The sequence below is a fragment of the Lepisosteus oculatus genome, chromosome 2 (genome assembly GCF_040954835.1).
Source record: "Lepisosteus oculatus isolate fLepOcu1 chromosome 2, fLepOcu1.hap2, whole genome shotgun sequence".
Classification (NCBI taxonomy): domain Eukaryota; kingdom Metazoa; phylum Chordata; class Actinopteri; order Semionotiformes; family Lepisosteidae; genus Lepisosteus; species Lepisosteus oculatus.
Genome location: NC_090697.1, coordinates 48591548 through 48604166, shown reverse-complemented (window position 1 = coordinate 48604166; position 12619 = coordinate 48591548). Strand labels below are relative to the sequence as shown.

The 12619-nt window shown below is 38.1% G+C and overlaps 1 protein-coding gene across 16 annotated transcripts in view; it reads left to right on the top strand.

The window, feature by feature from the left end:
* Positions 1-12619, top strand: part of LOC102698598 (nesprin-1) — a 223230-nt gene that overhangs the window by 186887 nt on the left and 23724 nt on the right. For all 16 annotated transcript variants that reach the window (XM_015347237.2, XM_015347318.2, XM_069178700.1 and 13 more), the window contains 5 exons: positions 1099-1257; positions 1865-2031; positions 7827-7989; positions 9950-10137; positions 11007-11157. In XM_015347237.2, coding sequence (XP_015202723.2) covers positions 1099-1257; positions 1865-2031; positions 7827-7989; positions 9950-10137; positions 11007-11157 — 828 coding nt within the window. The remainder of the gene's footprint in view (positions 1-1098; positions 1258-1864; positions 2032-7826; positions 7990-9949; positions 10138-11006; positions 11158-12619) is intronic.

Genomic DNA, 12619 nt, shown 5'->3' with positions numbered 1-12619 from the left:
TATTTAATAGTACTGAAAGCAATCTTAGCTTTTTAGCTCCTTCTAAGACTGAAAGCGTACCATCTTTTAGTCTCTGTTTAATTTATGCGTGTGATTTATTGTAATTGTATATTCCTCCATTAAATAGGTAATTTGGTATCATGTTTAATCATATTATGAAGGGAGATTATTCATTTTTGCTTCAGTTTGCCTTTGAATCAGTCACTACTTAAATAACAATTTAAGTATTTCTTGTTAAACTGAATGCGAGTGCCACAGTCAGAATGATGCTCATAAGTCAGATAATAGTCATAAGAAGCTGAATGTTTTTAGCTTATTACCCCAAATTTTAGTAAATCTTTATTTGTATTACATTAGAAGGATTGCTTGTGAGACTGTTTCTTGCTGATTTAATCCAATTCATACTCAGCTTGGATGACTGATATGAGCTGTTAGCCGACACCTTTTATTACTCACCTTTTTTCTCATAGATCTCTTTACGCTGAAAAGAGCAAAATACAGTACAAAACTATGGTTTATGATCAAGTCACAGGAAGTATGCCTTTATTAAAATGTAAATCTTGTTAGCCCTTCTAAATGTATTACAGCCGAACAGAACCTGTCGTGACGTTTTGCAACAGGCTGCTGTAACAAAGCGTCGTCTGAATATTCTTTTGATATTCTTGCCTGCGTCAGCTATTAAAGAGAGGCAGGGGTTATCAACAAAATTATTTTTAAGTGAACTCTCAGTTCACGTTTTAATCTTTTTCCCAAGCACCGTTAAAAACTAGAGGCACTGCTGTAGCATATGAATGGATGACACTGCTGTACAGTACAAACACTGAATAATGCACAGTGTCTGTAGCTAGATGTGAGAATTCAATATTTAAAGCTGTGTGTCACGCATTACCAAGCTGTAAAGTGTATATCTTTTTTTAGTTATTTAGCATCATACCAGAAAAGGGGAAAAAAAAAACAACTGATTATACAGTTTATACAGAGCAGTGCTTTTCCTGTCTCATCTCATGGTGAGTGCAGTCAAAACCTGTGGCCAGGCCACTGAGGCCTTGTCGGTGCTGTTGCGTGCGATCTGATGCAGCTCCGTCTCCTCTCCCGCAGCTCGCGCTACGCCGGCAGCAGGTGAGTGACAAGCTGAACGAGTGGGCAGTGTTCAACGAGAAGAACAAGGAGCTGTGCGAGTGGCTAACGCAGATGGAGAGCAAAGTCTCTCAAAATGGAGACATCAGCATCGAGGAGATGATTGAAAAACTCAGAAAGGTAAACAATTATCAAGCTTATATGCATTAGACACACACTGTTGGGAGTTTAGATACCCTAGGTACCTAAGTGTTAGTAATATTGATTGTCTGGCCTGTATTTGTGTTGGTCAGCCCATAACTTGGTTAGATATCAGAAATCTTCCCTACAGTTTCTCCTCTTGGGCTGAGTGATGTATATTGTTCTTTGTCAGGGAATTGTTGAAAGAGTTGTTTTAAAACTTTAAAATATGGAGCAGCTGTGGCATGAAGTAAATCTGGTAGTGAATGGGTCATGATTAGAAATCCACAGAGGACAGTTGGTCATTATCTGTTTGTCAGATTGCCCTGTTCAGCCTTTTCAATTTCAAAACTTTTATTTCAGCCATAAGTTAGGATTTATTGTTCAAAACTGTTTTTAAAATAATACCATAATTATCTCCGAATACATTTCTCGTATTGTGAAATGCTTGTCATATTGAATTGAAAGATTCTTCTATTGCCTGTTACAATACTTCATCATAGCAGAGGATCTCAGGCATCACCTCTTGCAGTGACTTCTGGGCTGATCTGGGTTTTAACTGATCTCTGGCCAGCTCTTTCCAAGCTTTGCTTTCTGTTTTTTGCAGGACTACCAGGAGGAAATCTCTGTAGCCCAAGAAAACAAGACCCAGCTTCATCTGATGGGTGAGCGGCTTGCCAAGGCCAGTCATGAGAGCAAAGCATCAGAGATCGAGTACAAGCTCAGCAAAGTCAATGAACGCTGGCAGCACCTTCTGGACCTCATTGGAGCAAGGTGAGAATCTGAGCTTTTCAAACTTAATGTTGTGCACACCCCACCAGTGCTCATGAGAGTCTGCTTAGGTTAATCCAGAATTAATTAGTATCAGGTCACAAATGTTAAGCATTGACAGTGTTTGTGGACAATGCTGTTTGTGGACTACAGTTCAGCATTACCAACCATGTGGTGTGGCAACACCTCTTCTCGAGAAAGAAAGGCACTGCAGAGAATGGTCAATATAGTCCATAAGATCATCGGCTGTGGTCTCACATAGATTAAACAGCTCTATGCAGACCGCTGCCATAGTAGAATTCTGGCCATCACAGAGGACAGTCACCACCCCGGGCATGAGCTCTTCACCCCACTGCCCTCAGGCAAGAGATACAAGAGAATACGGACACTTACCACTAGATTCTTCAGTAACTTATATCCACAAGCAGTGCGATTGGCGAACACATTTATCCATCCCCCTCGGACCACACCTACACCCTCTACCTCATTATGATTTCTTATTTATTGCACATCTCCAGTCATTGTTTACACGTCTGCATTGTTTACATTCAAACTGTTTACTTGTTTACTTGTATATTGTCTACTGTTTGTTTGTATATTGTCGTGATGCACTTTCTGCACTTTGTGTTTTTACACTTGTTTTAACAATCGAGATACTTTAAGTAAGAATTCCATTGTACCAGTAATACAATAAAGTTCAAGTTCAAGTGTTGGAAGATGAGAATGGTGGACGTTAAATCTGCTATACTCACTTGCTACAGTTCTGCTGTACCTATAGTGAGGTCTTGCTATTGTGGATACCAGCGGTTTGTTAGAGAAGGAAATTGTTCATTTTCTCGAGCCATGTCATTTAGACTTGCAGTCATTTTGTGGTTTAAATAATTTAAGGACACTGATCAGTACTTTCAGTTTGCTATTTGGTTTTGTGTTTTTTTATGGCCATTTCAAGTACTAATTACTGTTGTAACAGTAGAACAAGGCTGATAGAGACTCCTTGTTCACACTGCCTGTAAAGGCCTGGTCATCCAGTGCTACCATTTGGAATAAATAACACATTAATTAATTGATTGATTGAGAAAACACTCCACTGTATCCACTAAGAAAGCATCTTCAAAATGGATAATACAATTTGACAAAATAAAACAATAATAAAATACACACAAGGATTCACTAAGTCAGGAGTATGTTTTATGGACTGAGCTCTTGCAAATGCTCCTGTTCATTTTTCTTCTTCTGTTTGCAGCTGTTTAGGGAAAGATAGTATATAATCAAGAATTTTCTTGACAAAGATGGTTGGTTTACATTTAACTTTTGGTTCAGTAATAGGTGACATTATAGCCTAAAGGAAGCTTTTGTGTTATGTTTCAACTCTCCAAACAGTTGCCATTACTAGTGGTGTCTTTTGTTTACACTGGTCAAAAAATGCACATTATAAACTTGAATCTAAAGTGAATCAAAAAGGCTTTTGTTCATCTGAAAATGCAGGTCAAAATGCACAGTTGGTCCAGCACTTGCTATTCTGTGCTGTTCAGTGCTCTGATAGTGAGAAAGTAATTACATTTTTACTGTTCTGTGCTTTTGTAAAGAACAAAATACATTGCAACACTACAATACCATCAGATTGCGACCAACTCTCAGACATTAAATAAAGACTGTAAATAAAGATGAGTGTAATTTCCAGAAACAAAACTCAGTATAAATAGAGCTGCTATGTGTCAAGGGTACATTATGTCCAAGTAGTGCAGTATGCCAAATACAATGAAAACTGCATGTCCATGTAGCCTGTATGTCCATGATGTCTATAACTCCTGGGGAAAACTAAGGTTGCTGCTGGAAGAGGTGTTAGTGGGACCAGCAGGGGGTGCTCACCCTGTGGTCCATGTGGGTCCTAATGCCCCAGGATAGTGACGGGGACACTATACTGTAAACAGGCACCGTCCTTCGGATGAGACGTAAAACCGAGGTCCTGACTCTCTGTGGTCATTAAAAATCCCAGGGCGTTTCTCGAAAAGAGTAGGGGTGTAACCCTGGCATCCTGGCCAAATTCCCCATTGGCCCTTACCAATCATGGCCTCCTAATAATCCTATCTATGAATTGGCTTCATTACTCTGCTCTCCTCCCCACTGATAGCTGATGTGTGGTGAGCGTTCTGGCCCACTATGGCTGCTGTCGCATCATCCAGGTGGATGCTGCACATTGGTGGTGGTGGAGGGGAGTTCCCATTACCTGTAAAGCGCTTTGAGTGGAGTGTCCAGAAAAGCGCTATATAAGTGTAAGCAATTACTATTATTATTATTATTATTATTATTATTATTATTATTATTATTACTATTATTATTATTATATCAAAAGGAAGATACTATACTTTGTTAGATCCATTAAAAATGTGTTTGTTTGAGTACAACAATGGGATTTTATTGCACACTGGCTAATTTTATCCTGTTCTCTCGTGTTGGGACACCAATATGTTCCAGTACTGCTGATAATTCTTACTTCATAGTCCTGTGGAGAACTGGATCCCTGCAGTGAGGTTTTGTGTCAGTTTGGGAGTGTAATGATGACTGTAGAGGCTTAACCATTTCCCCCCTCCTACTGTATGTGGGTGAGGGGGGTTGGGTGGAAGTGATCTCAGTAAGACAGCTGCAGCCACCTTGTTTTTTTTCTTGTTTTTTTTTGTCTGCTGAAACCTCAAAGGAATTCCCACGGCCATAGAACAGGAGTCCACAGCCTTAAAATCTCAGTGCAGTTTAAGTTCTGTTTTTCTGCGATTCTGAGACCATTTAGGAGCTTGGGACTCTAGTGTCTACCTTCTGTGCCGACAGCCGGAGCTTTATCTCATCAGCCTCTGCGTTCTGGCATTCCTGCTCAGCCAGCTCGCCAGCACATGCTGATGAATGTAAGTTTTATTTAGCAACACAAACGCTTGTCACTCTCAGGCGCTCTCTGGTAACATTTGTTTTAGAGTGTGGGTCACAAGTCGCTCTGACAGCTGCCCCTGCCTTGCCTTTCTCCGCAAAGTTCGCTTGTTTGCAAAAAGGAGGCAGTCAGCCCAAAACCTTTCTTTGAGATTACAGAAACGTAAAGTTCAACTCCATGGTGGTGGACTTCAGAACACATAAAATGGCAGGATGCCGTAACGAAGATTCGGATCTTCCAGACTGTGACTGTGATGTGACCAGGCAGGCTAAGATTTTTTTTGGGGGGGTTTATTTTCACTCAGGGCAGGCTCAATTGTGTAGGATTCTAGCTATCTTTCTGTATCACTTTGGCCATGAGTTTTGTGGGAAATGGGCTGTTATTTCCCTCTCTCACTTTTTTCATGGATTATTTTTGTATTAGTATTATTTTTATTATGGAAGTTCTGAAAGTTTTAAACCTATTAAAAATTCTTAATAGGTTTTATTCTGACTTTACACAATCTAATTAGAATATGCTATTTTATTGTGCCCTATTTGATGTCTTTTTAGATATTCTATTATGCTATTGCAAGCTATTTAGTATGCATAAGTTTGAAAAACAAAACTGTAAAACAAAACAGTTTAATTGGTTTAAAGTATGATAGACAACTGTGACATTGAAATGACTTTTACTTCACTTTTAAATAAAGATAGCAACATTACTTCTCAACCATGAACTGCAGTATCTTTTTACAGACTTTCTGACTTAGTAAAGACTTGCTAAAAAAAGCCTCACTCAGTCTCACTCAGAGAATTTAATTAGAAATCTTTAGCAGACACACGTGAGATGTGTATGCAAACATTCCTAAATATGCATCTACTGTATGTAGATACAGTACAGTATATGTAAACAACTCTTCACATTGTTCCAATGTCATAGGTAGCTTTGGGGTTATTTCTTAATAAGGGAATGTAATTTTATGGTATTTTCTATTTATTCTTGTATCCAATCAATAAAAATAAAAATATATATAAAAATTACAAAAGAGGCATTTTCTAGAGACAGAAACTTACAGTATACACATATTAGAACAAAGGCTACAGTATCTCCCTCTGTCATCATTTTTGATTAAAGTTAAACTGAATTCCACTGAATACTGAATTCTAGAAAATATTTCTCTTGCCACTGTTATACAGATACACCCACGTTAATGTTAATGCAACTACTGAATGGAAGACCTTTAAACTAACATAACACCAAAGCCGTCTTTGATTTTAACTTTTTTTAGCTTATGGAAAACACAACAAGCACAAGGAATGCTTTAGAATAACAGCTACTGTACATTCCCTAGCACTAGGTTTATACCATAATAGTTTTACTATTACCTCTGAGTAATTACAACATTAAAACATTGTTTTCCAACATTACTACTTTATAATTAAAGTTATGGGCCCAATTCTGGAATTATTATTTGTTGCTCCATACAGTATCTCTGTTGTATTACTAGATTGAGTATTTAGATTAAAGAATTTTTGATGTTGTTAAGCTGAATTATTTAAATAGTGAAGTTTAATGTAGCTACTAGAATGAAAGTAGAATGCACCTTTTATATCTGTTGTCAATTATGTTTCTGATAATACCAGGATAGGTATTAATACTTATAGGTCTAATAGGTGTTTTCAGGTTAAAATATAGGGTTTGAGATGGGAGGCTTTTCTCCTGTGAATGTTGCATTTTGGGGGTGACTAGAAGAACCCAGAGCACACAGATGTGAAAGCGGTGAATACAGAACATATTGTGGCTTTCAATAAATTATTTTCTTTCTTTCAAAGATGGTATATTAAGCAAATACTGAATAATAAAATAATGGTTGAATGTTCCTATATTTAACTATTTTCTAACAATTATACTGCCCTAAATGCAAACTTTTAAGGGTGTTTAAGAGTGTTTGTATTCAAATATTCCTTTTCATTGTTTTAGTTTTTTAAATAGAATCTCAACACTTGTAACATCAGTGCTAGCCACTGGCTTTTTATTAAGACATCCAATTAAATTCCAGTCTCAGTGAAAGAACACTTATTGACAATTGACTCTGACATCATAGAATTTCATAGCAGGTATCAAAGCCAAGGATGCCAAAGGTAAAACCCCCAGAAAAACATCATAACCATCACTATCTAAATCATCCTCAAGAGCCATAGCACATTTTATAGATATTGATGCCATTCTACCATCCATATTTGAGAAGTGAAAAAAAGTTTTTTTTCTATTAAGTAAATGATTTGTTTGGTTGAATTAAACAAACCAAAACCCTAAGACCAAATGACTTGTATGTAGAGCTGAAAGAAACTTTTTTTCTTGCTGGAATGGTGGTATTATTGTCGCCTCACCCAACCAATTAGGTGAACCTAACGGAATAAAATCTAATGAAAGCTTTTTTTTCCCCTTGGAATCTCAAATAGCTTTAATTGCGACACCTAATCTGTGCACATTTAAGAAACTGTAATTAGGAACGAGCAGCAGTGAAATAATCTGTCTTTCATGATCTTAACAATCTGTGAAAACCATGTGACAACTTAATGGGAGTGGAGAGCCCTGATCTTTTAATAATCAGTGAAATCACAATGATATTGAGTCCCCAAAACTTGCGGACAGTCGCTGATCAACCTTGAAGCTGTTGTGAGGACTGTCACCCAGAGTTACATGAAGGTGGGTTTACAGGAAGCAGGGAGGTTGAAAGTAACTAAAAGTAATCTAAAATAATATTTTGATTGGTGGTCATGGTCATTGGTATACTGTGCATGTTCAAAGCTAAATTCAGGAAACCGATTTCAAAGTAATTAAAAGGGGGGAACAATTCTGATGCTTTAAGATCTTTGTTGGTCCTCTGGTGCCACAGGGTGAAGAAGCTGAGGGAGACTCTGGTCGCTGTTCAGCAGCTGGATAAGAACATGAGCAGCCTGAGGTCCTGGCTGTCCCACATCGAGACGGAGCTCGCCAAGCCCATTGTCTACGAGACCTGCAACTCCCAGGAAATTCAGAAGAAGCTCTCTCAACAGCAGGTGAGACCTGGCCTTCTGATGCGTGTGGCTTCTGCAGTGCACTAAAAGAAATGCATAAATGCTAGTATGCAGGGAACAAAATGTGTTTTTCCAAAATGTGAAATGTAGACCTAAATAATTTAGTCCACAATCAACTAACCAAACCGGACTCTGACACCACAGGGCTTTGACCTTTTTTAGCATCATCTGAATGGGAAAATTCTCTTTGGCCTTTGTGTTGCATAATATTTCAAAGCTTGATTCATTTGTCTTTGTGTAAAAAGACTTGCTTTAACCCTGAGGTTTCTGCTGTCCTGCTGTGCTAGAGGATCTCTTCCAGTCTGCCTATTATCGAGACAGGAGCATGGCACATACCCTAGCTGGAGCTGACAACCTGAGATAATTAAGACTTTTTACACATTTTGTTGTACTAAACTGTTTAATTTAATAATATAATTAACCCTTTGGAACTTAGAATAAAATATATTTACAGATATGTCTGGGGGTTTTGTGGCAGAATTAGAAGATAATAACATCTCACTGAAAATGCTTTATTAAACATACCCTATTTGTCCACTGTTCCACAGTTTGTGGAGTATTTTGATTACTTATAAAGCAACTACTTCAAGAGTCTGTTACATACTATAAGATAATTCTACACTAGGGAATCTGCGGGAATCATGTCACCTCATACTTCCCCGGCACCCACAAATTTTAAAACATGAGTTTAAAACATGGCCCCTAATATGCTGGTTAATGACATTGTAGCTTGAAAACTACTGTAAAACTATATGAATTGTTGTATGTAGCTGATTATCTTATGGGAAGCAATCTAATCATACATACAGTAAAAAGTCACAGAAACATCTGTATAATGAAGTAAATAAGGACTCATTTTCAACTTTAGCCTCTTATTATTGCTTTTAGAACATAATGAACAACACAGAAGAAGTCAAGTAAGATGATTGTAAATGTGCCTTGTGTGACTTTTCAAATTGCAAAGGCTCTCTGCATCAAGTCGCTCTGCAGAGTGAGTTTCATAAAATTAATAAAACTTCAAGCACAGCTTTTTAACAGATTTATAGCCTTATTTTTCATGTGTGGTGCTGTAATTCTTGGTTTCCACAATCTGTTGAACATTAGGTGCACTGTTTTAACTTAATTGAGTCTTATTGTGACTTCAAAGTTAATGCATACACATGTTTGGAGCTGATGATACAAATCACATTATGACGTACAATATGTGAAAACATTGCTGTGTCACAGAGCTGAGCATGCCAGACTATTTTTGTACTAACTATTTTTGTCTTCTGTTCCCAAACAGAAGAGCTACTTGGAAATAACACTGGACAAGTCATTTTCATTTGTAGTAACCCTGTTAAAGTACATTTTAGAGCCCTATGATAATGGCTTTTTTTTGCATTGCAGGACTATCTGGATAGTTGTATGTTGATGTAGTTTAGGTTGCTAGATAAAAGTTGTGGAAACTGACCATGGTGTTGTGAATGCTTGCAAAATTCAAATTAATATGAGAGAAAGATGAAATCCTCCCCTCAGGGACTTCATTATTATAAAAAAACTAGATGGAATTTATCTGCAAACTCAACTCCCAGAACAAGAAGTGATTCTATCAGCATTGTGAAAGGTGTTTCCCTTCTTACGCCACCTTGCTTAATCACCCTGTTTCCTTTGTAGTAACCAACAAAGTTTCAAAAATACATTGGGTTTTACTTATATTTTGTCTTCAAGACATGGTAAGCTATCCACAATGCCATAAAAATGTTTATAACAACTTCTATTTATCGTGTAAAATGGTAGCGATACGTCATTAAGAATGGTTAATTGATTAGTAATGAATCAGCAATTATATAAGCATTAATGGCAGTTAAATCACACAAAGATGGTTGCCACTGCAGTGCTGTAACACTTGAGCAGCTCAGACAGCTCCATATGCCTTATGTGTGCATTTTTATTTGTCCAGGATCTCCAGAGAGATATTGAGAAGCACAGCACCGGCGTGGCGTCGGTGCTGAACCTGTGTGAAGTGTTGCTGCATGACTGCGATGCCTGCGCCACCGAGACCGAGTGCGACTCCATCCAGCAGGCCACCCGCAACCTGGACCGCCGATGGAGAAACATCTGCGCCATGTCCATGGAGCGGAGACTCAAGTAAGTCACAGGCAACAGAGCAGGAGCTCTTAGGACAAAATATGGATTCTTTTATCTTGGGTATTGACTTAAAGGTGTGAAGCTGTTTTGGGCAGCGCCATGAAATCCATGATGAAGATTCATGGCAATGTTCATCAACGTGTGTCCTCTGGTTTCACAAAGGGGTGTGGGAGACTGGGGAGAGGCTGCCCAGCAGTGCTATTGAAACTGACAGCTGGGTGTCTTTCAAGAATGAGATCCTTGGAGCAGTTAGTTCTTAAAAACATAACAGCATGGATGGGCTGAATAGCTTCTGTCATTTGTAAAAGTGCTTATGTTTTCGTGAAAAAAACATGGTAAGACATATAGCCTACTTTTGTGCTAAATGAAGATGCATGTAAGACAGGGGTTACACCAGTTTTCTCACACTGGAAAGTTGGAATGGATCCAGGGTTTTCTTGTACAGCACTAGCTATAGGGCCCTGAAAACTGTTTAACTGTTTTTTGGGGAGCGAGGGATATTGAAATATCTAAGCGAATGCATAGGAGAAATATTAATTCTGTGTGCTGCATTTTCATTCTGAGCAAAAGCCATTCCCAATAGAGGAATACAGTATATCCAGTTTTGTAAATATATTTTTGTGTTTCTTTGTGGTTAGTACAGGCTGTTTGTAGGGTCTGTGAACCCCTGTGAAGTCTCTTCTTGCAACATCTTCTGTGCGTCTTACAAGTTTTTCAAAAACATTCATTTTTCATGCTGTGAAACTCAAAGCTACAGAATATTTTGCACCACCCGAGGCACATTCTAAAACTGTTTTCTTCTACCAATTTATATAGGCGGTCGCTTTGGTATTTCACTTCATTTTTTTATATTTCTATTTTCAACTTAGGATCGAAGAGACCTGGAGGCTGTGGCAGAAGTTCCTGGATGACTTCTCGCGTTTTGAAGACTGGTTGAAAACATCAGAGAGAACAGCTGCCTTCCCCAACTCATCTGGAGTGCTTTACACAGTGGCCAAAGAGGAGCTCAAGAAGTTTGAGGTACAACTGCACGGAGCCCAGCCAGAATGTGAAGCCTTCTGATCGGGTTACTAAGACCAGTTGGTGCTAGTTTGTACTGCATACCAGAGACTGACATGACAACAAACAGACTCTTCAGCTCACTTTTGCAGATGGGCGTCAGTTTGCTGGGTGATTAGGGCTGCTCTCAAAGATGACTCTGTCTGTGAAAGAAGGCATTTGTAACTTGGGTTATATGACTTCCTGCTGTATTTTATGAATGTGATTCCCTACAAAACTGGCAATGTAGTTTTGATCCCACAAAGTCACTGATTAGAAAGGTACTTTTTTAAGAGCAAAATGCACAAAGGGTCTCAGCTTTAAACTATAAAGACTCCTCCATAAAGAATGGATATTTCAAGTTCCTAAATTAACTTCTTGAAACATACAGTACGTCTTGTGGCATGTTTCCTAGTATACTAAATGTCTCCACTTATCAGCTTATATGGCTGTTCAAGCTTCTCAGGAAAGAAACATATCCATCTTTAGCTTCTCATTCCTTAGACATTGCTGTAAATAAACAGCTATTGCAGCTGTTTTTTGGCAGCCTCAATAACACATTAATCAGCTCTCACTATTGTTCCAAGACTGACTAGAAGCATAATTTTAATTAAGTACCCCAAATCCCTTAAAGGCCTGCATTGTATGAAGCAAAAGTCATAGGTCAAACTTTTGGAAGTAAAATTCCACCACGTATCGGTTGATTGCAATTGAGCACTGAAAATATCAAACTTTCATAACTTATCAGTTGAAAGTCCTTCTCACATCATTCTCAGAGTCAACATGAGTGAATGTATTGTGAGACTGGAGAATCATTACAGCATATGCATGATACTGTAGTTGAACCACTTTCAATAACCAAGATGGTTTTTCAAGTACAATTTCACAGGTAAGAGAATTTGTCAAAGTAAGTTTGACAATACTTGCTTAGTGAACAAAGAAAGATCTTGGTTTAATTTCTGCACATCTAAAATGTTCATCATTGCTCAATAGTTACTTAGTAACTCTATTAAAAAACGAACAAGGAACAATGCAATGTAAAAGATGCATTAACAGCACGGTTACTTGAATACTGCGTGCTTAACGTGCTTACCAGACACAACTGCAATACAGTTCTGTATAACATTTTTTTAGGTTTAGGTAATTGAGTGCTTATTGAGCTTAGCAACGTTTTTCTGACTGCCAGTCTTTAAAATTTCTTCCTTTTTTCGGAAAATTACATAAATTATTTAAAACCAGTGCTTTTGTGAGAAGAAAATGCAGTAATTTCCAGGCACATAATAGATAGTGGTTCATGTTGAACCATTATTAATGGTTGCATTTTAAAACGGTTATTTCAGTTCTAGGCAGTGTTTTTTTCTGAAAAACAAAATGGACTGCACATGGTGACAACACCTGTGGCAAATGCAGGCCACAGCCTGGTCAGGTCCTGGCCTTTCACACT